The following is a 26146-nucleotide window of genomic DNA, read 5'->3' as shown; positions in this document are numbered from 1 at the left end:
TATCTTACATTGGGACTGCACAGAGGTGCCTATATACCTTACTACTATACTGGGGCACAGAAGATGCCCAATTATTAAGTTAGGGCACAGGGACACCTTAAATCTGTGGGGGCACTGAGCGGTGTAACTACTATATAGGGGCACAGAGGGATGTAACTACTATATAGGGGTACAGGGTACAGGCAATGTATCAGTGGAGACTCCATGCGAGTACTCCATAACTCCTCTTTCCATGTCAGCAGATATCACTGTCAGACTGGAGAGAATAAGCTACTTCCTGCAGGACATACAGCAACTGAAGTACTGAAACACTTGAAACTTTTAAAGAGAATTAAATTACAAATCTATATAACTTTCTGACACCAGTTGATGTGAAAGAAAAAGATTTTCGCCGGAGTACCCCTTTGAGAGCCCTATTCCACGGGACGATTATCATTCAGATTATCATTAAATCGTTTGCATCTAAACGATAATCGTTCGTTTGAATAGCAGTTAAGGATTAACGACCGATTTATCGTTGCTCGTTTGCAAATCGTTTGTATTAAATAAAATGTAGTTCAGTTGTTCGCAGTAGTGACGAACGCAATAGCGACGACAAGACGACCGCAAGAACGATCATAAGTAACGATTATTGTTTCGTGTAAATGGGTGAACGATTGTAGGTCTTTCGCAATAGCGGTCGTTTGGATCATTATTAACGATTATGCAGACGATAATCGTCCCGTGGAATAGGGCCCTTAAACTGTAGTGAGCCTAAGGCTGCATACCCACTCCCTTCCCCACCCTGTCCTGCTGTGATTGACATGCAGAGCTTGCATTCAAGCACCGAACCCTCCACTTTAGTCAAACCAAACAGAATGGTAACATGTAACACTGAGGCCAGATTCACATGTTTGTATTCAGTCTGTGATATAAGGTCTGTAAGATGACTGTATATCAGAGCTCCCAAACAGTTAAAACTCTGTGCTACTGAAATGACAACACCCAAAAAAATACTCTATTTTAGCTCTCTAACACACACTGGTAATGATAAGTAAAGGGCCTTCACACGTTCCGTGTTTTGCACGGAACACGGACGTGGAATGCATGCGGCACATATGCACAGTTCCTCCACTCCCAGCATCTTATTACAGATGCATTCCACGTCTGGAATGCGGCCTAAATCGCCTACCGTGCCAAAATTATAAAACAATAAAAAAAAAAGTAGCCTTGAACACTCAGATTTTCCCATTCCAGTTCAGAAACTTAGAAGATGCATCTTCTGGTGTAAATTCAGAAGGTTTTCAGTGGAGGCAAATCGGTGGATAGCTGCTTATATAACGTATGTCGCTCACTTTATAACTAAAAAGAAATGACTTCCTGTTTTGCGCAAAAACATTTTTATTACAATTCATGTATAGAATTAAATGAAAGCAGTGAGAGGGAAGGAAGAGGAAAAAAAACTGATAAAACAAAAAGGGGTGAAAAAAAACTGATAAAACAAAAAGATATTTTCTACTGCACCAATTCATCAGCCAGGACTGGTGGGGGAAATCTGGCCTGTACACAGAAATCTACTTGCTTCCTTGGGGAATAGGTTTCTAAAAAGGATAAAAACAACCTAAAAATTCAGACACAGATTTGCAATGGTCATTGCTAGTGCAGAAAAGCTTTGCTCATATGTGATAAAAGAAATCGTAAAAATGTTTTTTTTTTTTCCTTTCCTTATTAAACAATGAGGCAACAGCTCAGCAAAAAGTATGAGCCTTCCAGAACGACGCAACGGATGGGCTCATGGGTTACAAATAATGGAGAGCGCCTCAATGTTTGTTTGTTTTTTTGCTATTATTTCTTCTTCTTCGTCATCTTTTCTGGTAAATAAAAAATTGCCAGGTTCGGCCACTCGGTTAAGGTGCAGGACAGTTAATAGAGTTAGGGCTGGCAAATTGCCACCTAGGAAGTTTAGGTCTAACCCCGTATAGGGGGAATGGGGGATTAAAAAAAAAAAAATTATAATATATATTTATAAGAGTCCCTCAAGGAGGAGGTGTGGATTTAAACATACATACACCATACTAGAGCAAAGGAAATAATAATAAACCACTGCAAATATTTACAAAATGATTTAAAGACGTTCTGTTTTCTTTACAAATAGTTGTAAATTGGTAGCTGTCCCGGCATCCACATTTTTTTTTTTTCCTTAAAACTTCTTTACATACTAATGTGGAACGTTAGGTCTTTACAAATTACATTCTGCTAATAGCAGGCCTGGGTAAAGCAGGCTGATATCCATTTATATATATATTTTGTACACTAGCATCCCATGAACAGGCAGGCAGTCCTCCGCTTTTTCAGTCTGTGGCTTTGCTTAGGAAAAGTCTTGAAGCCTTTCAGCAGAGACCTTGCCAAAAACCCGACATATAGTTCAGAGTTCTTCAGTCGTCGCTGTCCGACAAGGTTTCATACTGGGATGAGAGAAGAGGTGCTGGTTCCCGATCCCATATCCTGCTCTGCTGGTGGGCAGAACTTTGTGTCATGGAGGAGGGTGCACATGCAATGGATGATGGAGGAGTACTGTTCAGAATTCCCATGGTCAGTGGGTTGTACGGGAACTGGGTGGACCCTAAAGAAGACAGAGAAACAATTATATACCTAGACCAGCTCCTTTCATTTGACATGTAAACTTACCCTATACACTTTTATTGCCATGATTTGAACCTAACTGAGGCAGAACTATGGCAGAAAGCTCAGTCTTGGGTATGGAACTCTATTCCTTATAGATGTTCCTGAGACTTCACATTGAATTAGACCAGATATCTGTTCCATACAGCCCGAACCACGCAGGGAAAGGACCCCCTGGTACAAAGGCATCTGATTCACTCTGAAACAGTGCAGTGATACATAGACCACTTGAAGAAAGCATTCTGCTTCATGTGATTCGGATGGCATGAAACCGATGAGGAGTTCCCTTTATAGCGAGGTATGGATGACAGTTTCCATGGAGAGTGACATGCAACTTCTCTAAATGGCATCCGATTTATATCGTTTTTGGGTGTCCTTTTGTGCATATACTATAGACAGCGACCTGTGCCCAACCTGGGAGGTATGTTGTAACATATATGTGCAATAGAGGTTGTCAGACCTCAATACTAGGGATGAGTTTACAGTACTAGTGAAGCATAGCACTATGCCAGGCTCGGCAGTCGGCTGGCTGCCTTTGAACTCTATGTCGCTCTGGGTGCCTGTAAAAGCTGGATCTAGCCCTGGGAAACGTCTCCCAATTTCCCAAGACGGGATCCAGCTTTTCCTAGCACCCAGAATGGCATGGTTTTCAAAAGGCAGCCAGCCAACAAGCCGAATGCTGAGTGCAGCAAAGCGATTTGCTTAGCTAAAACTGTAAACAAAACTACACGTGGCTCAATTCAGATCTCATACTATTATGGTGTGATAGGCGAGTCGCATTACTTTCCCAGTGACATGCATCAAGCAGGAGTCTGTGTGGCCATGATACGGTTCACTACAAGAGGCTCTAAGGGTTTGATCGCTGTTACTTTTGAGCTCAACCAGGCTACTTTATAGCCATAGCACGCTGTCTCTTAGACTACTAAGTGTCTTATCAGACCACATGAGGTGTTCAGAGGTCCAGCAGGAGCCCCTGGGTGACCAGCCAGTTCACTACAGCAGGCCTAACCTCCTGACTAATACGCTCTCCAAGCCATAGGCTTAGTCTCTTTGTGGCCGACACCTCACATGTGTCCATGTGTGAAGGCCTTACAGAGAAAATCATGGGGGGGGGCGCGAATACTATGCTCATTATTTGATTTAAAATATTAGATTAACTTTTTTGTAAATATATCTAATTAGTTTTATGGTCATTTTCTCTCTCTAGTCTCTTTGTAATGTCTCGCTCCGGCCCTTTTTAAAAGAGCAGCCTTTGCCAGCCACTCTGCTTCATATGCAGCGACTTCATGCCACGCAGTGTAAGATCACAGTGCCTTTCTGTTTGTGTGGTCTCTCTCTTCTTCCGATGCTGTGCGCTCAGGACACGCACCATGCACAGCTCCGGAAGAGGAGGAAAATCAACAGTGAAACGCAGTATAGAAAGCCAGATGCCGGCGCCCCACAATACAGGACTTAAACAGCGGGATTAGGCAAACGCAGTCTGTATCCTAATAAATGTACTTAGGCAGACATACTTATGGTATATGTACAGTTATTATTAGGTGATTGGTTCTCTTCAAGTGTACAGCCTATCAGTGCAGATATCCTGTTACTCACTGCGATCATTTTGCACTCTCGGTTATACTTATTTTCTTCCTAGCCCATCATCACAATCAAAATATAATGGTAAGCGGCAGACTTCTCTGTATTCCCTGCCTTACACTGCATTCGGCATTTTCTAGTCTATTACTTAAAGAAGTCAGGTGAAAATTAAAGTATTGTATTGCCCAACAAAAAAGTTATACAAATCCCCAATATACACTTATTACGGGAAATGCTTATAAAGTGCTTTTTTCCCTGCACTTACTACTGCATCAAGGCTTCACTTCCTGGATAACATGGTGATGTCACTTCCTGGATAACATGGTGAGGTCACTTCCTGGATAACATGGTGATGCCACTTCCTGGATAACATGGTGATGCCACTTCCTGGATAACATGGTGATGCTACTTCCTGGATAACATGGCGATGTCACTTCCTGGATAACATGGCGATGTCACTTCCTGGATAACATGGCGATGTCACTTCCTGGATAATATGGTGATGTCATGACCAGACTCCCAGAGCTGTGCGGGCTGTGGCTGCAGGAGAGGATGATGGCAGGGGGACACTGAGGGACACAGGGCACTGGAGGGACACTGAGCATCCCTCTGCCATCATACTCTCCAGCAGCCACAGCCGCACAGCTCTGGGAGTCGGGTCGGGACATTACCATGTTATCCAGGAAGTGACATCATGTCATCCAGGAAGTGACATCACCATGTTATCCAGGAAGTGACATCACCATGTTTATCCAGGAAGTGACATCACCATGTTATCCAGGAAGTGACATCACCATGTTATCCAGGAAGTGACATCACCATGTTTATCCAGGAAGTGACATCATGTCATCCAGGAAGTGACATCACCATGTTACCCAGGAAGTGACATCACCATGTTTATCCAGGAAGTGAAGTCTTGATGCAGTAGTAAGTGCATAAATAAAGGCCGTAATAAGTGTATATTGGTGATTTGTATAACTTTTGGGGGGCAATACAAAAGGACATAGTCACAAAAAAAAAAAAAACAACCCACAAACTTTTGATATGTTAGAGAACTATAAAAAAGTTTAGATTAGTTGCGGTCTGAACACCCAGACCGCCCAACCAATCAGGGGAAGAAGCAGGAGAAAGTCCATGCTCAGAGTGTTCTCTCTTGGCTCCATATCACACAACTAAGGTGGCCAAACAATGTAGGGGTCTGTGGGGCCATCTTGAGTGGAGTTTTTAATTTCTGATTTTTCTTCATTCTTTTCACTATTCTACTGCAATAAAATACAAACTGAAGTGGTGTATAACCACAAAAGTAACAAGAACACAGAACCTAGCAGTAGCTTTTCACTTTGCCATTGATTTGGGACTACAATGCAGCTCTAAAACTTGCTCTTTTTCCCCTCACACATTCTACACACCAAATATACAGACATACAATAGAAAAGCAAAGAGTTTCCCCCAAGATTTCAAAATTTTTAATCTATTTGATGGGCTGGTAAACCTGATATACTTGAAGGTGGTGGGCTGGTAAAGCCAATAAGCTTGTTCTCACCTGTGGAAGAAGGTCGGTCTTCCCAGGCCCATGCAGGGGTCTGTCTGTAGTCTCCTTCTGAGTGAACGGAGGAGACAGAAGAGGGCCGTTCAGCCCCCAAGAATGCCTGGCTGCCAGAAATGGGGGACTTCATTTTGCGGCTGCCAGATTTGCTTATCAGTTTTTGCTTGATGGTTCCTCCGCCTGTAACATGGAGAACTTTGTATATAAGGTAGTCTGAAAGGGCTAATGGAAGAGTGCATTACCGTAGCAGGGCAACCCTGCAGATCACAGAATTGAAGGCCCTTTCAAGAAGTGAATGGAATGATGAGCTCCATATTTTACCAGCGGGGGGAACAGCAAGGGGAGCACCCTGGTTCCATGGTATAAAACTACTCGATATGCAAGATTCCAATGGCAATGTTTGATCTGATATTGCTACAAACTAATTAAAAACTAAGTAAATATAAACCTGTATCTGGTATACGGACATAACCACACAATTCTCCTGAGACCGTAAGTCCTGTGAAGATTTCTAACACCAACCTGAATTTGGTGACGGATTTGCTTCTTCTCTACGGGAGTCGGTGTTTGAAGAACCGGACGTGTTGCCTGGTGCTACACCCATCAGGACACTGTGGTCTTCTGACTTGTCATCGAAACTGCCCATTAAAGCTTTACGGATAATGTCTTCGAGACCAAGATTACTGGCAGGATCGGCAAAGGAATGACCTCGAGAGCTGATGGCACCTGGGAAAAGGACATTATACTGTAGCTTTCTGTTTTGCAAACAACTAGTGGTTAAAGTGGTTATTCAGCCTTGTATGATGGCACACGGGAATCTAGTGGTAATGGAAGTGTAGTGAGAGGTGAGAGATGTGTCAGTCATACAACCGTAGGTAGGTATACAACCGTAGGTAGCCCTTCATCAAGCTAGTGGGGTGGCAGGGCCATACTAATAGTAAGGGCTGCACTTCAGCAGCACAGAAGGCACACAATTTTGATGGAACCAGGTATGCCATCTAGGCACGGCACCTGTATTACCTTATTAACTGGACCAAGGTGCCTGATATTTACTATCCTGAGGCTAAGCAAATTTTACAAGGAAGGATTTCCCCTTCAAATGATTCTTGATCTGTTGCAATTTGAATGCTAGAGTCAGTTTTTACTAACAAGAACATGATAATTGCTAAAGATTAAGCCAACTCTACAACAGGTAGACAGCCACCATGTCGGATCCAAGGGCTTACCTGAGGTAGTGACTGCTGGCAAGTTAAAGATCTCTGTTCCTGGTTGTGCAGCAGCTAAAAAAGATAAATTCAGGTTTTATCAGTAACCATTAGCAATCCCGCTAATGGACTCACACGTATCATATCGCAGAGGATTTCCCTCTGCGATACTCCACTGTAACGGCCCATGGCTCTGCATTTTTGCAATAGATCTTCATCCTGCTGTGAGAATGTAGCCACTGCCACTTTACCTGCTGCCGCACCCGCCTGCTTCTCCGGCTCCTGATGTCCAATCAGTGACCTGGGAGCTGCAGAATCAGCTGGAAGCACTGGCAGGTAAAGCATAAGCCCGACAGCTTGTGGATTAAGTAGGCAGTGGCTACTTTCCCACATCGGGATGAAAATCCATTGCGAGTATGCAGAGCAATTTGCCATAATAGTATCGCAGCGGATTACGAAACTCACAGCGTGAAATCCACTGTGATCTGGTACGTGTGAATCCATCCTTTAGGACAGAAAAGTACAGGATGAATGTACATTAATTAATACAGGCAAAACAAAAATATAAATAAATCAGCCTCTGACTTTTCTCTCAGAGAATTTAACAATAGCGCTCGCTCAAAAGGGTCATACATATTAACCCAAGTCACTGGCTACACCACTACGTGTTTAGGAGGAGACCTCTTATTAAAAGACTAGCTCCAATATACATTTCCCCCAAGTTACAATGTCCTCACTCCTCAGTATACAATATTTACAACACAGTCATTTGAAACCACACTCTACATATATGGATTTTCTCCTCCCTTATTTTCAGTGCAAGTTAGTGTCTTTTGAGCAGCACCACTCTGCTTAACCCCTTAACGATCGCGGGCGTAAGTGTACGCCCCCAAAACCCGTGCCTTAACGCAAACGGGCGTGCATTTACGCCCGCGGTTTCCCCGATCGCTGCGTGTACACACGCATCGATCGGGGAAGATGGCCTGCTATAATGTATAGCAGGCCATCCCTGCTTGTCGGCACGGGGGGTGATTAACCCCTCCCGTGCTGACGATCGCCGCTATTGGCTGATCAATTCAGATCAGCATATGGCGGCGATCTGCAGCTTTCCGGGTCACCGGTGACCCGATGGCCCGGAAAGCAATGGCGGTCGGTGCTGTCCGAGGACGACACCGACCGCCAGTACTGTTAAAAGTAACGGTGGCCACGGTGCCACGTCCCGATCGCCAGGACCGGCCGGATCACGGCGATATAAGTACCCCATGAAAGGGTTAAATACCTGCTGTGGACACCTCAGCTAGGTAGCTGAGGTGTCCAGAGCAGGTATTGACCCATACTCACCGGATCCAGCGTCCCGATCACGTCTTCTGGGTTCCGAACGCGACTTCCGGGTTCCGAACGAGTCATCGTCTTCGTCGGCGTCTTCGTCTTTTTCCGGCGGTCCCCATCGGTAATCATCGGCTCCAGCGTCGTCAAATTTCGGCTTTTTCCGGAATTGGCGTTCTACTGCCCCCTAGCGGCTGATAAGTGTATATAATACACATATCAGTAGCTATAGGGTTGGAGAAAGATTTTTTTTTTTTCTATTTTCCGCACCCTATCGCCGCTGAGTGCTGATCAGCATCACACGTAAGTGCGCCGCTGATCAGCAACTCCTCCTTTTTGGCGTAGAGTGTTTTTTTCCTATATCCTACAGCCACGGTCTGCTTATAAGTGCCGCACATAAGTGCGGCATTTATCAGCAACTCCTTTCTTGGCGTAGTTTTTTTTTTTTTATACTTAATGTTAAAAAAACATGTAAAAAACACCATTACACTACACGGAATAAAGTTTTACACTACACCACTACATACCCCATATACCAATCCCCGTATAAAGATGACCCCCAGGGTGTTTTCGGTGTCGGACGCATACGCTATTATTGCCTCCGACACCGAAACAGCCAGTGAGGATGAATGGGGGGGTCCTTTGTTTCTCCATTCATCCTCATCCTCATCATCCAATGACGTATCTGGGGGTAGCGTAGCGTACGCTGCCCCCCAGACACGTCTTTTCCGCCAGTACCGTCCCAATAAGAGATCAAGGTATGGCGTGAAATTCTACAAACTCTGTGAGTGTACCTCACGGTACACTTACAGATTTAGGGTACGTGCACACTGCGGAATGGCGAAGGATAACCCTTTGTGCATTCCGCAGCTGGCACCCGCCGGCGGACTGATGCAGGCGCGCGTCTCCACCCGTGTCATAGACTCCATGTTATGCTTGGGCGGATTCCATCGTCCGTCCAAAGAATGAACACATTTGACGGTGAGCGGAATCCGCCCGTGCATAGAATGGAGTCTATGACACGGACGGAGACGCGCGCCCGCATCAGTCTGCCGGTGGGTGCCAGCTGCGGAATGCACAAAGGGTTATCCTTCGCCATTCCGCAGTGTGCACGTGCACTTAGAGTGTATGAAGGAAGGGACACCCAAATCCAGCCCCCAGATGCCCCCAGATGCCCCCCCCATCCTCTGAGTTAGTGGGGAGATCGTTCGGGAACTGATCTTCCCACTGCTGGATAAAGGTTACCACCTGTACGGGGATAACTTTTATACCAGCACCCCCTCTTCCGGTCCCTGTAGCTTGCGGCACGATCCGAACATATCAGAAGTAGTAATAGCGCCCTAATATTTAGCAGCCATGGAGTGGACCCAGCGCTTCTGGATATGAAGGACCCCGTATCGCACCAGGACAACATTTTCCAGGTGACGTCCCCCACACTGGAAAACAGGAGACCCCAGAAGAAGTGCAGAGTGTGGCGTAACAGGGGGATCAGGAAGGACGCCATTTTCCAGTGTGACGCCTGTCCTGATCACCCCGGCCTCTGCATACTGGATCGCTTCAAGGCGTACCACACGTCACTGGGGTTCTACATTATCTAAATTCTGTCCCTTACTCCTAACTTCAGGGGTCACGTTGATCCGGGGATTATTCTGATCGCCATTATGGAGTAGGGAAGGAATTTTTCCCCTGTGATGAGGCTACTGTCGTCTGCCTTACGAGGGTTTTTTTGCCTTCCTCTGGATCAACACAGGTTGAATTTGATGGACACCTGTCATTTTCAACCTTATAAACCAATAATTGGCCTAATACCCCCAAATAAATTAGAATTGTCCCTTTTTCCCCAGCTAAATAGGTATGGCCGCCATTCCCATTAGAGGATGCCATGATGCAATTACAAAGCCTCTGTGCGGCCAGGACAGTAGAAACCCCCCACAAGTGACCCCATTCTGGAAACTACACCCCATAAGGAATCTAACAAGGGGGGCAGCGGGGATATGGCCCCCTGGTGACGGCCACATTTGGGACGTGAAAATGAAAAAAATTGTATTTTTTATTTTCACGGCACATGTTCTACATATGTGCCTGTTACCAGTGAGGTCCATATGCTCACTGCACCCCTTGTTAGATTCCTTATGGGGTGTAGTTTCCAGAATGGGGTCACTTGTGAGGGGTTTCTACTGTCCTGGCAGCACAGGAGCTTTGTAATTGCGACATGGCCTCCATCCTCCATTCCAGCCTCTAAATGGCGCTCTGTCCCTTTGGTGGCTTGCCCTGTGCCCATATGGCACATTATGTCCACATGTGGGGTATTTTCGTACTCAGGGAAAATTACCCTACACGCTTTGCGTTTATTTTCTTTTTTAACCCCTTGTGGAAATGGAAAAGAAATCAAGGCTAGACCAACATTTGGTGTAATTTGTTTTAAATTTTTACTCTAAATCATTAATCTTGTCTTGATTTTTTCATTTTCACAAGGGGCTAAAAAATAAAAAAAACAAAATTTGTAGAGCAATTTCCCATGGGTACGGAAATACCCCACATGTGGACATAAAGCGCCATGCGGGTGCAGGGTAAGCCTCCAAAGGGAAGGAGCGCCATTTGGTTTTTTGAGGCTGGATTTGGCTGGAATGAATTTCGAGGGGCCATGTTGCATTTAAAAGGCCCCTGTGTTGCCAAGACAGTTGAAACCCCCCACAAGTGACCCCATTATGGAAACTACACCCCTCAGGGAATGTAACAAGGGGTGTAGTGAGCATATGGACCCCACTGGTGACGGGCACAAATGTGGAACAATGTGGCGTGAAAATGAAATATTACATTTTTTACACTATAATGTTGGTTTAGCCTTGAATTTATTATTTTCACAAGGGGTTAAAAGAGAAAAAAACACACAAAATGTTTAGAGCAATTTCCCCCGAGTCCGTAAATACCCCACATGTGGACATAAAGCGCCATGTGGGCGCAGGGCAAGCCTCCGAAGGGAAGGAGCGCCATTTGGATTTTGGAGGTTGGATTTGGCTAGAATGGATGATGAACGCCATGTCGCATTTATAGAGCCCTTGTGCTGCCAAGACAGTGGAAACCCCCCACAAGTGACCCCATTCTGGAAACTACACCCCTCAAGGAATCTAACAAGGGGTGCAGTGAGGATATGGACCCCTTGATGACGGGCACATTTGTGCCGTGAAAGTGAAAAAATGAAGTTTTTCACTTTCACGTCACATTGTTCCACATTTGTGCCCGTCACCAGTGGGGTCCATATGCTCACTACACCCCTTGTTAGATTCCTTGAGGGGTGTAGTTTCCAGAATGGGGTCACTTGTGGGGGGTTTCCAGTGTTTTGGCAGCACGAGGGCTCTGTAAATGCGACGTGGCCCTTGAAATCCATTCCAGTGAAATCCAGCTTCCAAAAGCCAATTGGCGCTCCTTCCGTTTGGAGGCTCGTCCTGCACCCGCTTGGCACTTTAAGTCCTCATGTGGGGTATTTCCGTACTCGGGAGAAACTGCGCTACATGTTTTGTGTTTTTTTTTTTTCCTTTTATCCCTTTGTGAAAATGAAAAATTGAATTCTAGAACAACGTTTTAGTGTAAAAAATACTTTTGTCTTTTTTCACGCCATATTGTTGGGAAAATCTGTGAAGCACCTGTGGGGTGCAGATGCTCACCGCACCCCTTGTTACATTCCTTGAGGGGTGTAGTTTTCTGAATGTTGTCCCTTTAGGGGTGTTTTTTAGGTTTTGGCACCCCAGAGCCTCAGCCAATCTGAAGTGATACAGTCAGAAATGACCAAATATAACGGAGCCACTGAAATGCACTAGGCGCTGCCTTGTATCTGAGGCTTGTGGTTGCGTCAAATAGCGCAATAGGGTCACATATGGGGTATTTCTATAAATTGCAGAAACGGGGCAATAAATATTGGGGTGCATTTCTCTGGTAATAAGTTTATAATTATGAAAAATATTGGATTACAATAAAATCTCTGCACAGAAAATAAAAATTTTCAAATTTCTTACACACTTAGCTTTTATTTCTGTGACTCCCCTAAAGGGTTAAAAAACTTTCTGGATGTGCTTTTGCAGAGTTTGGGGGGTGCAGTTTCTGAAATGGGGTGCTTTGTGGGGCTTTCTAACATACAGGCCCCTCAAATACACTTTAAACCTGAACAGATCCCTAAAAATATCTGATTTTGAAATTTTACTGAAAATTTGGAAATTTGCTGCTAATGTTTTACGCTTTCTATATTGTCTAAAAAAAATGAAATATAGTTTAATAAATGCCACCAACATAAAGTAGACATGTTGCTAATGCTATTTAATATATAATTTATGTGGCATAACCATTTTCTGTATAAGCAGAAAAGGTTTAAAGTTGGAAAAATGCATTTTTTTTACAATTTTTCACGTTATTTTGGTTTTTTTCATAAAGATTCGTTATAAGTATCGACTCCAATTTACAAGAAATGTGAAGTACAATATGTCACGAGAAAACAATCTCAGAATCAGCCGGATAGGTAAAAGCATCCCGAAGTTATTAATGAATAAAGTGACACAGGTCATATTCATAAAATTTGCTCCGGTCCTTAAGGCCATTTTAGGCCCGGTCCTTAAGGGGTTAAAGAAAAACAAAAAAACAAAACAAAAACAATTTCCCCCTCACCCCCACCCAATTTTTGGGTGTTTTTTCAGCGTATGTTCACATGATATAAAACAGAACCGGAAAAATACATTTAAAAAGGCAGACATGTCTTTAATTTGCAAGGATTATCTGAAGCTTAAAGTGACACTGCCCCCCCCCCCTTTTTTTGCAATTTTCATACCTTATTTTACATCATACGTCATGATGCTTGTTCAAGTAAAAAGTGATATTTTATCATCTGCAGATTGTGCTAACTGTGCCACTTAGCCCCACCCAACGCGCCACAGTAGGCCCTGCCCCTCCGGTATGGGTCGACCTAGAGGGGGTGGGGCCTAGACCTTTAGGCCAGCCTGTTCCAATGGTGGGCAATGGGGCGGGCCTTGTGACTATGACGCGAAGGAGGGGTGGGCCTACGGTGGTGCTGTGGGTGGGGCTAAGTTGTTTAGTTGCCGTAAAGCCCAGCCCACTTAGCACAATCTGCAGATTATAAAAAATCACCTTTTACTTGAACAAGCAGCATGACGGTTGATGTAAAGTATGGTATGAAAACTGCTAAAATTACCATTTACATCTATGAAGAGAAGTCAGAATGCAAAAAGGGGGGGGGAACAGTGTCACTTTATCTGAAGTGTATTTTTTGAAAGCAGCCAAATACAATATCCTTCCCTAGGCTGCAAAAGACCCTTCTCTCCTAACTAGTGTCCCTACACCCACAAGGAAACATCCAATGTTTCGATTGACGGACTGTAGGTTGCTAGGCTTTTGCTCAGAATCTCTGAGAAAAGCAAAAATGAATGAGCACAGTGCTCATCTGACTCAGTTTAGTGACTGCTGGGGGTCTCAGCACCTGGCGTTCCACTATCCACATGATAACTTCTAACACATGACTATAACATGTAAGAAATAAATAAATATGATAGGTACCCTTTAACTTGCACTTCTGGATAGAATGAAGGTTATAAATAGAATATAAGTAATTCTAAAGACGATTCAGATAAGAGAATTAAATATTTGTGTTATAAACAGGGTTTTTATTAGTGGAAAATGAAGACTGCTCAGTGAATTAGAGAAATACTTAGTTTACGGCAGTCAGATGTATTATCTACGGCATACAGCAGAGATGGGAAAGCTTTGGCCGAGGGATGTCCAGGCATGGGAATTGTAGTTCTGCAACAGCTGGAGGGTCGAAGGTTCCCCATCCCTGGCATGCAGTATGTCCCATTGTTGCCGCCCCAATTAAAGTTAGAAAAAGCCAACGAAAGAAGAGAAAAGTTCTGTCCCACTTACCCATGTCAGAATCACCGCCACCAGAAGAGTTTAACTTACGAAAAATCTCTTGTTTCTTGAACATCACCATAGGGGAGGTATTTTCTAACTTAGTAAAGAAGGAGGGAAGATAATTCATATTTCCTGGTGAACGGGAGTCATTCCTAAGAAAAGTAAGAACAGACAAACATAAGATTAACATCTTAGACTTTGGAGGAAACTGCCCATGAGTGCAGCATTAGACTTAACTTATGTACCCATCTATCTAAATGGTCATCTATGTAAGTCATAGGCAGAAAGCATCACAATGACTCTGATCTTGGCTCAGTGCTTGATTACTATGGGCTCAAGCAGCCCACTGTAATCAAACACTGATCTCATGGATCAATGCAATATATATATATATATATATATATATATATATATATATATATATATATATATATATAAAATTGATCTGTATGAGAGTTCAGTACATAGGCATATCAAATGACTGTGTAAAAAAATAAAACGTTTTCATTAATAAAAAAAATCCCCTCCACTAATAAAAGTTTAAAAACACTCCTCCCTTTCCCATTTTCTAAAAAATTAACAAACATATTTGTTATCGCCACATGCGGAACAGCCCAAACTATTAAATTATTACATTCCTGATCTTGCACAGTAAATGACGTAGGCGCAAAAAAATGCCAACGCAAAAAATTGCTGATTTTCGGTCACATCCAATCCAGAAAAACTGTAATAAAAAGTGATAAAATATACGCGAGCAAGGTACCGATAAAAAGTACAGATAATGGTGCAAAAAAACAACACCTCACACATAAAAGGGACACTAAGCAAAACCCCTACACCATGCACTATTACTAGTGTAGAGCCTGAAGGGCAGTGCATACATTAGCCGCTTAGAACCTGAAGTGCTCCTTTAATTTGCACTTTAAGTACAATTTAAAACATGATTATCTAAAGAAAGTTGTGTATTAAGCTTATAAAGAAAAAAAAAAAACATCACGGACAGGATTTGTTGGTCACAGAAGACGGCTTACTGCAAAATCATTAACGTCCTGACATCTTTACCTTTGTTCAGCAGGCTCTGGTCTCTGCGGCAGGAGCATCATGTTATCCTGTTTGGCATGCATGATAGGAGCTTGCGGAGGAGATATAGGCTCATACGGCTCATTGATGTGCCCTCTGTCTGGTGACTTTCCAGGCCTGATGTAAACATACAGCAACAAAATTAGGTTTCAGATAAAGGCTATGTTCACACTATTCATACACAACGGCAGCTGTTTCACACGGACGTTGTTTGACATGTTTCTGCGGCTGATACCTGGATATCGGCCGCAGGAACATCATTTTATTTTAATTGGAATGCAATCCAATTAATTCTTGAAGTCCATGCAATGTACGGCCTTCAGAGCAAACAAACATTAAGTGGGCAGAGCGGAAACAGAGGCAGTTCCTGAATTACCAGGCGCAAATAATTGACAAGTCAATTTGTGCAGCCGTAGGGAAACGGTCGTTGTTCAATACAGTGTGTGAACAATGGCCGTTGTTCCCCATAGAGTTCACTCTACTAAATCTGCTCTTCTATACGTCTAAATAAAAGTTCCCATGCATCTATTTACCTTCCTCTGGGCTTGTCTGGCAAGTTTTCAGGTGACACCCTAGAAGCAGGCCGCTGGTGGTGCACAGGCTGTGCCTGGGATTCGGGACTGAACCTGTTGGAGGGCTTCGATCGGACGGGTGCAGATGATGGGGCGGTGCTCTGGAATGTAGATGCAGGGGGCTGCTGAGAAGACTGATTGGTAGTCTGGTTCCTAGCAAAGTCTTGTGTTATAATGTGCTAAAAAAGGAAAAAAGAACAAACAGGTCAAAAACTGGGAAAAGAATAGCATATGGGCACTTTAATTAAAGAGGAACTCTGGCAAAATTTTTCTGTCAAATCAACTAGTTTCAGAAAGTTATATAGATTTGTAATTTGCTTCTATTTAAAAAACTCAAGTCTTCCAGTACTTATCAGCTGCTGTATGAACTGTCCTGAGCAGGACAGTTTTTCTATGGGGATTTGCTTCTGTTCCTGACATGGACAGAGGTGGCAGCAGAGAGCACTGTGTCAGACTGGAAAGAATACATCCCTTAGTGCAGGACATACAGCAAGATTTTTAAATAAAAGTTACAAATCTATATAACTTTCTGAAACCGGTTAATGTGAAAGAAAACTGTTTTCATCGGAGTTCCCCTTTAATGTGGTAATATTTTTCACAGAATCAAACTGGAAAAAACAGTCTCTTTACTCATGCCAAGTGAAAGTAAAATTCTAATTGACAAAACGTACACATATGTGATCGGCCAGTGTGATCAGTCTATGAGTCTGTGGCACGGCTGCTTGCTGCTGGGGGGAGGGAGACTCCTGTTGCTGTCGGTAGCGACTTGCTTGTCCTTCATACTGTCGGCTACTTTCAGCTACATCAGACAGGAAGGAATAAAAAAGATACATTGTCAATAGTTTAAAAGTTTGTAGCTTTTAATAATGTTGCATGTATAAAAGGTCTAGACACCTACCTTCCGCTTGGCTTGCTTTGGGGGCTTCCTGGGGGTAGCTTTCTTTTTCCTGCACCTGTACTGGGGAATTTGCTGGGCTTATAACTTCAATGGTGTCCCTGGGAGGCTCATAGCGATGGGAAGACACTGGAAACAAACAATGTCTCCCATCATTCAACCTGCAAGCACTTTGCTCTCACTGTGCAGTGTTGGTTATGTGAGTGAAGCCTTAACCATAGAAGAATTACTCACATACTGATTTACAACCACAAGACAACACACACACTTACTGCTACTGGAGGAATCGGAGCTTTGTGAACTCCGCTCGCGGCCATCTTTATCGGAGGCAATCTGTTGTGTTATGATGACATCAATAAAGTTGGCTGCTGTGATGGTGGTCTTTCCTCGTGTCCGTAACTCCTCCACATATCGTGACTTAGTGTGAGCGCCCTTATCTTTTCCCGCTTCAGAATACACAGCTGGGCTTTGCTGGCTCTGGGATTTGCTGCTGGAGAAACTGGATGAAGTGTATGGACTCTGCACCAATCGACGCTCAGATTCCATCTGTTGTTGCTCTAGTGCCGCCCGCCTCGCTATATTTTCCTCTGACCGTGAGGACTCGTGTTTGCTTTCCTTTGGCTTGATGACCTCCATCTGTGGGGCTGAGGCTGCTGCATCTACCAGGGCAGCCAATGCATCAGCTGCTGTGCTATAGCGGGCGGCAGGAATTCCCTGGGTTATAGAGGGACCTCCAGGATTGAGTGGCCTGTGGATTGTAGCAACAACATATTACAACAAAATTAGGACACCACTAGAGATGAGCGAACCGGGTTCGGGTTTGAGTCTATCCGAACCCGAACGTTCGGCATTTGATTAGCTTGGATAAAGCTCTAAGGTTGTCTGGAAAACATGGATACAGCCAATGACTATATCCATGTTTTCCACATAGCCTTAGCGCTTTATCCAACTTCAGCAGCAACCGCTAGTCAAATGCTGAAAGCTCGGGTTTCGGATCGACTGGAGCATGCTCGTGGTTCGCTCATCTCTAGACACCACCAAAACTTAAAGGGGTTATCCAGTGCTACAAAAACATGGCCACTTTCTTTCAGAGACAGCACGACTCTTGTCTCCAGCTCAGGTGTGTTTTGCAATTAAGCTCCATTCACTTCAATGGAACTGAGCAGCAAAACCAACACCCAAGCTGGAGACAAGAGTAAGGCTGTCTCTGGAAGAAAGTGGCCATGTCTTCGTAGCGCTAGATAACCCCTTTAGAGGCACATTCTACATTGCCCTGTCCTGAGTAGCCTATAACATGTACAATAACAGGAGGCCCAAGTTATAGAAACATTTTCAGAGAAATACTTACATTATTCTTATCTGCGAAGGGTCTAAAGGGGTAATAACACTTTTCCCATTAGCTCCATGTAATATACTTGGTCTTTGTTGTATCAAATTCTCCTGGGAACGGACTACTGACGGAGAGGGTGACCGAACATATCCGTGACTACCCGGCCTACCAGGCTGTTCAGTAACTGCAGAAGAAAAGATCCACAATCAATACAGGTCGGGTGAAAGAAGAAGAGTCCAATCTAACATACTGGCTTTGGAACCAGGTGAGGTCTTATGACTTAAAACTTTTTTATGGGGACTGTCACTTTAAAGGTACTTTGGACACGTCACATACACTCCCACTGATTAGAACCAAAGCAGCAGCACTCGGCTGAGTGTTTTGGTCCCAATCTCTCTACTTGACACTTCATGTTTTTACTATTTTTCCATTTTATTATCGGTATTGAAAATAATCCTGAATATCAGTTTTTATTCTGACACTAAGCGCTGTCTCGATCTCAGTCAGTGATTGGCTCGGAAGTGGCAGGGCTGCAATCAATGGAGGACACCGGGAGAGCACAGAGGGGTTAATATAGGCTCTCTAATATTCTCTATATGACTGCAGCTATCTATGAAAAGTCTAATCCTGGATAAGCCCTCTAATGTACAAAGAGGCAGTACATAAAGTTTTACTTTTGCCCAGAAAACCCCTTAAATAAAATGGTATTCCAAAAATCCTGTAAAATGTTCAACTTCCTAAAAGCATGCGCTGAGACCCCACAGGCCTCTGCTTCTCAAATAGTTCTGCTGTTATTTATAGCCCAGACTGCAAATGCATTTATAAATAATACACACCACACTGGACCAACCTGCTAAGTCAATGTAATAGCAGAACAAACACACAAAATAACTATCATGTAAATAAGCCAACATTTCCTGATGCACCCAAAGCACATTTGCATTGGAAATCCACTCTGGAGAGCAAAACATTTCAATGACAATGAACAAGTTCCTGCACCTACTAGAGGAAGCCTGAAGAGAGAGGATTGCAAAGTTAGTTATTCTTTCCCCCAGTCTGCCTGGCAGTAAGGTGGCATCGAGCACCTGGGTTGGATCCTTGTTTCTTAGGGTACTATTCCACGGGCCAAGGAGGGCCCGATCTAGATCGCCGCTCATTTACTGGGCCTATTCCACGGCCTGATGATCATTGAGCGAGGGCTGCAAGGACATAGTTACCGATGTCCTTGCAGCAGCATACATTACCTGTCCAGGCTTCTTCTCCGTGCTGTGTTCATCCCCGGGTCCCACGCGCTCTATCTTCAGAATGGCCGGTCAGCTGACAGGCCACACTCAGCCAATCACAGGCCACGGCGGTCCCGGCCTGATTGGCTGAGCGTTCCATCAGCTGACCGGCCATTCTGAAGATAGAGCGCGCAGGACCCGGGGATGAAGACAGCGTGGAGAAGAAGCCTGGACAGGTAATGTATGCTGCTGCTGCTGCAGGTCAAATTGTCGGTCGCCCGCCGCGCACTGCTATTCAACGGTAGCGATGCGAGGTGGGGGAACGATGATTTTAGGTCTGGCCCTAAAGGAACGATCAGCCGATGACACGATCATCGGCTGATTGTTCTATTTTACCGAACGATAATACCGAACGATAATCGGCCGAATCGGGCCAAATGGGGCCGATCCGGCCGATTATTGTTACTGTGGAATAGGGCCCTTAGTGTTGTGTGTGCGAGATGCACAAAACTACAGCGTAAATGGTCACAACTGTCTGCATGGTCTTGTTCTAAGCGGAGTTTCACCCTTTAAAGAGAACCAATCACGGCCAAATGTTTTTTTTTTATTGCTCCATTTAATAAGATTTCATTTTTAATAAATTTTTGTAAATATAATTAATCAATTTTTTTGCAGGGTTTTTAATATATTTGCATTTCCCTTCACTGTCGCGCGCCGGCTCTTTTCAAAAGAGCCGGCACCCGACAGGAAACTCCCATGAGCCTTTGCCTGCCGCTCTGTAAATACACAGTGATCCCACGCTATACAGTGCGAGATCGCTGTGTATAAATGTCCTAACTGACAGTTTAGTTTATCTTTGAAGATACAGACTGCTTTTGCAGTCTGTATCTTTCTAATTTACCTAATCCATCCTAGTGGCACAGTAAGGCCAGGTTTTCTTGATTATGTCCCTTGCATTCCAATGGTGCGTTCCATCGTCGGACCACAAGTGACGTCATCAAGACGGCGCCCGTCTTTACTGCACCGCTACAGAGGACTGGGTAAAGTATAATATATAATATATCTTCAGGAATAGACTTTATGAAGATACAGACTGCAAAGGCAGTCTGTATCTTATACTTTACCCACTCCTCTGTAGCTGTGCTGTAAAGCCGGGCGCCATCTTGATGACGTCACTTGCGATTCGACGGTGGAACGCAAAGGACATAATCAAGATGGCCGCGCCCGGCCTTACTTCGCCGCTAGGATGGATTAGGTAAATTAGAAAGATACAGACTGCAAAGGCAGTCTGTATCTTCAGAGATAGACTTAGGGAGAGAGGAACTTTTACAACAGGGACAGTTAAATTTAGGTGACTGGTCCTCTTTAAGGACGGACCCAGTTTTCATTTTTGCGCTTTTGTTTTTTCTTCTTCGTGTTTAAAAGGCCACTGCGCTTGCATATTTTCACCTACAGACCCACATGAGCCCTTATTTTTTGCGACACCAATTATACTTTGCAATGGCAGACTTATGCTGCAAAACCAGAAAATAAATTTGTGCAGTGAAATTTATTTTATATGATGGCTTTTAATAAATTAAAACCTTAAAAAAAAACAAAAAAAATAACACCTAATTGTGCTTAAAATTGCTCTATTCCCATCCTTTTAACACTTTTATCCTTTGGTCTATGGGGCTGTGGGAGGTGTCATTTTTTTCGCCATGATTTTTTTTTTTTTTTTTTTACACACATTGATTAGAAGTCCCCCTGGGGGACTTCTAATATAACTATACTGATCTGTCAGAGATCAGTGTAGCATACATAATACAGCACTGATCATCCAGATCAGTGCTCTATTACTCTGGTCTGCAGCAGACCAGATTGCACTGATTGCAGACTCGGGATCAGCCTCATTGCGACGGAGAGCCCCAGCTAGCTCAGTAGAAGGGATCTACCCTTCGTGATCACATCGCGGGGGGAGATCCCTTTACTAGACACCAGGGATAGGTGATAAATTAATATTTAAATGCAGCTGTCAGATTTGACAGCTGCATTTAAATAGTTAATTTGCAGGGAGTGGCGATTCGCTACTCCGGTTAATACACCTGGTCCCTGGCTACACATAGCAACCGGGCACTGCGGGCTGCAGAGAGGGCTCGAGCCTGGAGCCCTCTCTGTTTACCCTTAACGGCCACAGGACGAATATACTCGTCCTGCGTCGTTAAGAGGTTAAAAGTACAGGAGGTGGGTGGTGGTAACATAACACAGTCATTTACCCATCCCGAGCTCCAGTTTCTCCCACCATCTTGTGTCATCATGACCCGGCAAGAACTCCCCGCTCAGCCAGTAAGTGACTGCAGATGTCCCGCCTCAGTCACAGAATGGTTGAGCAGGAATCCCTGATGACCCCCATTGGCAAAATCAGTGGTGGTCCCATTAGCCAGTAAATGAATTGAGTAGCATATCATAGCAACTAACCACAATTTTAAACAGTACAATATAATCCTATAGGAAGCTACATTACTTACTTGGCCGCAGGTAATGCTCACTCTGACTTGACGCCGCTGCTGCTGCAGCAGCAGCTGCAGCCGCGAGTCGCTCTCGCTCCCTTTCCCGGTCTCTCTCTCGCTCTCTATCACGCTGCTCTTTTTCCCGTTCACGCTCTCTGTCACGTTCCCGCTCACGTTCAGCATTGGCAGAAGATGCAGCCGCTAAAGGTGACGGATGCCCTGGAAAAAGACAATACATGTTTTTAGATACCTGAAAATGAATTGGGTCTACGTAAAAAGACAAGAACTTGGTTTTCTGCTGAAGGTATTAAACAGCTGACAAACCTGGAGACATGGGAGCTGGGTTATACGGCCTTGGAGGAAAAGCCAACTGTGTCCCTGGTATGTAAGTAATCCTATCCATGGGTGGTGTGCTTGTTCCTCCAGGATGTGGCACCAAGATAGTAGGAGGCATGTTTGTTAAGTCTATAATTCCTATTGGGAATATGAACAGAGTAATAAACAGTAATGGCAGAATGAGAAAACAGGTAGGTAACAAAAGAGACAGGGAAACACTCAATGACATACTATGCAATGCAAAAGTGGCCTTACCTCGTGCTCCTGGATACGGAATAGCCAAGCCCTGCTCTCTGGGAGATAGACCTCGAGCAACGTCTGGTCTTAAATTAACCTGCATCTGCTGGGAGGTGATGTAGTCATTTAAGATTGTCTGTCGCGTGTTCTCCATTGCATAGAGCTGGTACTGACTTGGGTAGCCAGGGGTTGGAGACAACTGTCTCTGAAACAAGTAAGCTGCAGCAGCTGATGAAAGAAACATGGAAAATGTATGAAATTAAAATTGTTAAGATATAAAGATATACATTCAATAATATGGGATATTTCTGTATGCATTTGTGTTAAAGGGAACCTGTCAGCCCTGACAGCGGGCCAGGACCCACCCCCTTCCCTGGGACACTACATGGGACAGTTAACATCCACTTGCGGTCCCACTCCAGATGCGGTCCCGTCCCATAGAAATCGCTGCCGCACTCATGTAAATGAGGAGAGATGAGTCCGACGCCCTTATAGGAAATGACTGGAGCAGTGACTTCCTATGGGCATCAGACTCTCAGCCTCCTCAGCCCAGAGGGGTGCCATTACATCGGTGGGACCATATGAATACTTCGGAAAGTAGGAGACTAGATGACTCGCATTTGTTTGTGGCGCGGGACTTTACCAGAGTACATTTGCAGCTTATACAGCGCAAGGACACAAGCAAAAGAGGATTTTTTACTCACCGTAAAATCTCTTTCTCGTAGTCTTCATTGGGGGACACAGATACCATGCTGTGTCCCCCAATAAGACGCACGAGAAAAAATATATGTATGGGAAGTGTGTTATATGTATCTGTAGAAGGACAGCTGGTTAGCTTAATAGAGATTTTTATAGTGACTGGTTGCCTTTAAAGAAGTATTCTGAACTTATACACCTATGGCATATATCCAGGATATGCTATAAACATCTAGTACATTAGGATACAATCTATGAGCACTGTTTCAACTGCTGAGGCAAGTGCCATCTCCAGGTGGAGAATAAATAAAGATGTGACCACACTTGTGTGCAGCTCTCTCCAGTATTTTTTTAGGGGTGTTACAGAAACAGCCAAACGAGTGTTAATCCACTAGCAGTCAATGGAAAGAGCAGTCTCTTCTTTATTCTCCACATATATACAGTGGCCGGATGCCTCCTCTGCAGATGGGTTAGTGGACCATCTGTTCTCTGTGGATGCCCCCTCAGCAGATGGGTTGGTGGACCCTCTCTTCTGTGTGTATCCATCCACCTATCAGACATGCATGGAAAATCCTGGAAGGTCTTATTAGGGACTATGCCTCTGACTTACTGCACGTCACTGGCGACCCCCTAACTTGTACATGTGGTAAACATTCGGCTTCCCAGATTGACTACATACCAGGATCCAAAGCTCTGTGGAACTGTATCGGATCAAGATGAGGAGGCAGATGAGCCCTGTAGACTTCACCAGGGGCCGGACCACGTAGGTGAGGGTCAAAGGGACTGTGAGCAGCAGACGGGTCCACGCCAGGGACTGGTGACTTCACAACAATGTTTTCTCTTTGTGTGGGAGTCAATGTGCTTTTTCTCTCATGACTGGAAGACTTCCCTGGAGTAAGTCCACCTGGAAACACACAAAGTATCAGTCCTGTGTAGCACAAATTCATTCACTTGAGCTATGGGTCTGGTCAGGATTGTGTTGTACAGAGAAAAGGGGCAGTTCAACCCCAACATTTTAATTTCAAATCAACTAGTGCCAGAGATTTGTAATTTACTTCTGTTAAAAAAAATCTCCAGTCATTCAGTACTTATCAGATGCTGTATGTCCTGCAGGAAGTGGTGCATTCTCTCCTGTCTGACACAGTGCTCTTTGCTGCCACCTCTGTCTATGTCATGAGCTGTCCAGAACAGCAGCAAATCCCCATAGAAAACCTCTCCTGCTCTCCAGACTGGAAAGAATACACCACTTCCTGCAGGACATGCACCAACTGATAAGTACTGGAAGACTTGAGATTTTATTTTAAATAGAAGTAAATTACAAATCTCCGACACTTTCTGACACCAGCTGATTTGAAAGAATTTTTTTTTTTTTTTTTGCTGAACTAACCCTGAGTTCCCAATAATTAGGAACGGTTGGGTCTTCTCTAATCATTAAGTGAACACATTGGGGGCGTACTCCCCGCTCGACCGATGGGCGGGCTAGCGGAGCTTGCGAGGGTGTGATGAGGTGGGAAGGCTCCCGCGCCTCATTTATCATGATGCAAATCTACACCTGTTGGAAGCTGGTGTAGATTTAGTATGCCAGGCGTAGATTCAGGCACCAGGCCGACCAGATTCACTAAGAGGCGTGCGCCTCTTAGTAAATCCTGCCAGGGAAAAGGCAGAGTAAAAAATAAAATCTAAACCATTGATACTAAACTCCAACTGAGCCCGTACCTTCTGAACGTGCCATGGGTGAACTTCTGGACATGGGACTGGGATAGTTCACTGGTGTCCTCCTGGCATTGGCATCCTCATAAATCCCAGGGCTCAGCTGAGACTTTGAGGCTTCATGGAGAGTTGATCTTAGAACGGATGTACCAGAGCTGACGACGGACGTATGACGCGGCCGGATTGCATCTGAGCTTTTGGGGTCGTCATATTTTGTCCTGTCTACCATTTTTAGATTTTCTGGCATCATTTCCATCTGGGGTACCCCACGGGATAGCTTACTTGGACCCAGGACTTGGATCAGGGACTTTACATTGTGTTTAATAGCCGACTGACTGGATGCACCTTCATGCTTTATTGGTGTACCCTGTAACAATTAGAAAACATTTTACAAAGATAAACAACAAGAATACAAACAAGAGCAGACACACAATGCAAACAAGGCTCAAAACCTACCTGGGATATTGAACCTTCTATGATGGTCCGAGAACTCTCTGGGGTTTTGCGACTTTCCTGGCCAATAAGGTCCTGTCTAGGGATTTCATGAATGGAGCGTCCCATTTCTTTGATTGTGGTAACACCATCGTAAGGTTTGGCCTTAGCGATGGCGCTTTCAAACGACCTTATCGTTGGGCTTTCACGTTTTATCTGTTTGGCATACTTCAAGCCGTCATCAAAGTTCTCAGATGCCGCCCTTGGGGTACCTGATAACCGTACAGAAAAATTGCTGTAATAAACTCTGAATGTGACGTTTACAGATTCATTAACTGTCTGTGTAGTATTCCTTAATATCTTGTCGTACCTTGCATGATTGAGCCAGACATAAGCGGCCTTTCCTTCAGATGATCTGAATGGGAGCTGCCTTTAGGGAGAGTACGGCATATTAATCCTGAGAACACAAAAGGGAAGTGCCGTATAAGAAAACATTTAGATTAGGTTAGGTTACATGCCATTTCTACTGTATACTCCTAAGCCCTGTCGCTATGTTTCGAGGGAGGAGCCCTCTTTTTCAAGCGCTTGAGAAAGCACTCATCAAAAATCAAAAACAAGCTCTTAAAATGTCACCATCATAGAAAATTTTGACTTATCAAAAAGCTTGATGGATGCAGGCCTATCGTCAGAACGAGCAGGGAGAGGACTTCCCTGCGTCAGCATAATCAGACGGGCACCATCGACTTACATTATGGGCCCGAGTGATCACGTGACAGAGTTGGGAGAGGACCTCGCTTAGCGCAGTCTTCTCCCGGCTTATTCTCCTGATCAGTACAGGACTGAACACTCACACCCGGAATGAACAAAACCTTTGACATGTCTCTATGACATAAAAAGCAAACAAATAGCCAGTA

The 26146-nt window shown here is 44.3% G+C and overlaps 1 protein-coding gene across 8 annotated transcripts in view; it reads right to left on the bottom strand.

The window, feature by feature from the left end:
- Positions 1-1362: 1362 nt before the first annotated feature.
- The window catches only part of NCOR1 (nuclear receptor corepressor 1), a 125146-nt gene continuing 100362 nt past the window's right edge, over positions 1363-26146 (bottom strand). For 6 of the 8 annotated variants that reach the window (XM_069944988.1, XM_069944986.1, XM_069944992.1 and 3 more), the window contains 18 exons: positions 25603-25689; positions 25257-25504; positions 24807-25167; positions 23770-23994; positions 22413-22622; positions 22146-22295; positions 21840-22040; positions 18128-18293; positions 17052-17527; positions 16783-16908; positions 16556-16683; positions 15846-16063; positions 15295-15429; positions 14242-14384; positions 7015-7068; positions 6311-6514; positions 5786-5968; positions 1363-2602 (listed from right to left, as the gene is read on the bottom strand). In XM_069944988.1, the coding sequence (XP_069801089.1) occupies positions 2415-2602; positions 5786-5968; positions 6311-6514; positions 7015-7068; positions 14242-14384; positions 15295-15429; positions 15846-16063; positions 16556-16683; positions 16783-16908; positions 17052-17527; positions 18128-18293; positions 21840-22040; positions 22146-22295; positions 22413-22622; positions 23770-23994; positions 24807-25167; positions 25257-25504; positions 25603-25689 (3503 nt within the window). In that variant the 3' untranslated portion in view covers positions 1363-2414. The remainder of the gene's footprint in view (positions 2603-5785; positions 5969-6310; positions 6515-7014; positions 7069-14241; positions 14385-15294; positions 15430-15845; positions 16064-16555; positions 16684-16782; positions 16909-17051; positions 17528-18127; positions 18294-21839; positions 22041-22145; positions 22296-22412; positions 22623-23769; positions 23995-24806; positions 25168-25256; positions 25505-25602; positions 25690-26146) is intronic. The other 2 variants (XM_069944990.1, XM_069944994.1) reach the window with 2 other exon arrangements.

The sequence above is a fragment of the Dendropsophus ebraccatus genome, chromosome 11 (assembly GCF_027789765.1).
Source record: "Dendropsophus ebraccatus isolate aDenEbr1 chromosome 11, aDenEbr1.pat, whole genome shotgun sequence".
NCBI lineage: Eukaryota > Metazoa > Chordata > Amphibia > Anura > Hylidae > Dendropsophus > Dendropsophus ebraccatus.
The sequence above is the reverse complement of the archived record's forward strand: the minus strand, read 5'-3'. Positions and strand labels throughout refer to the sequence as shown.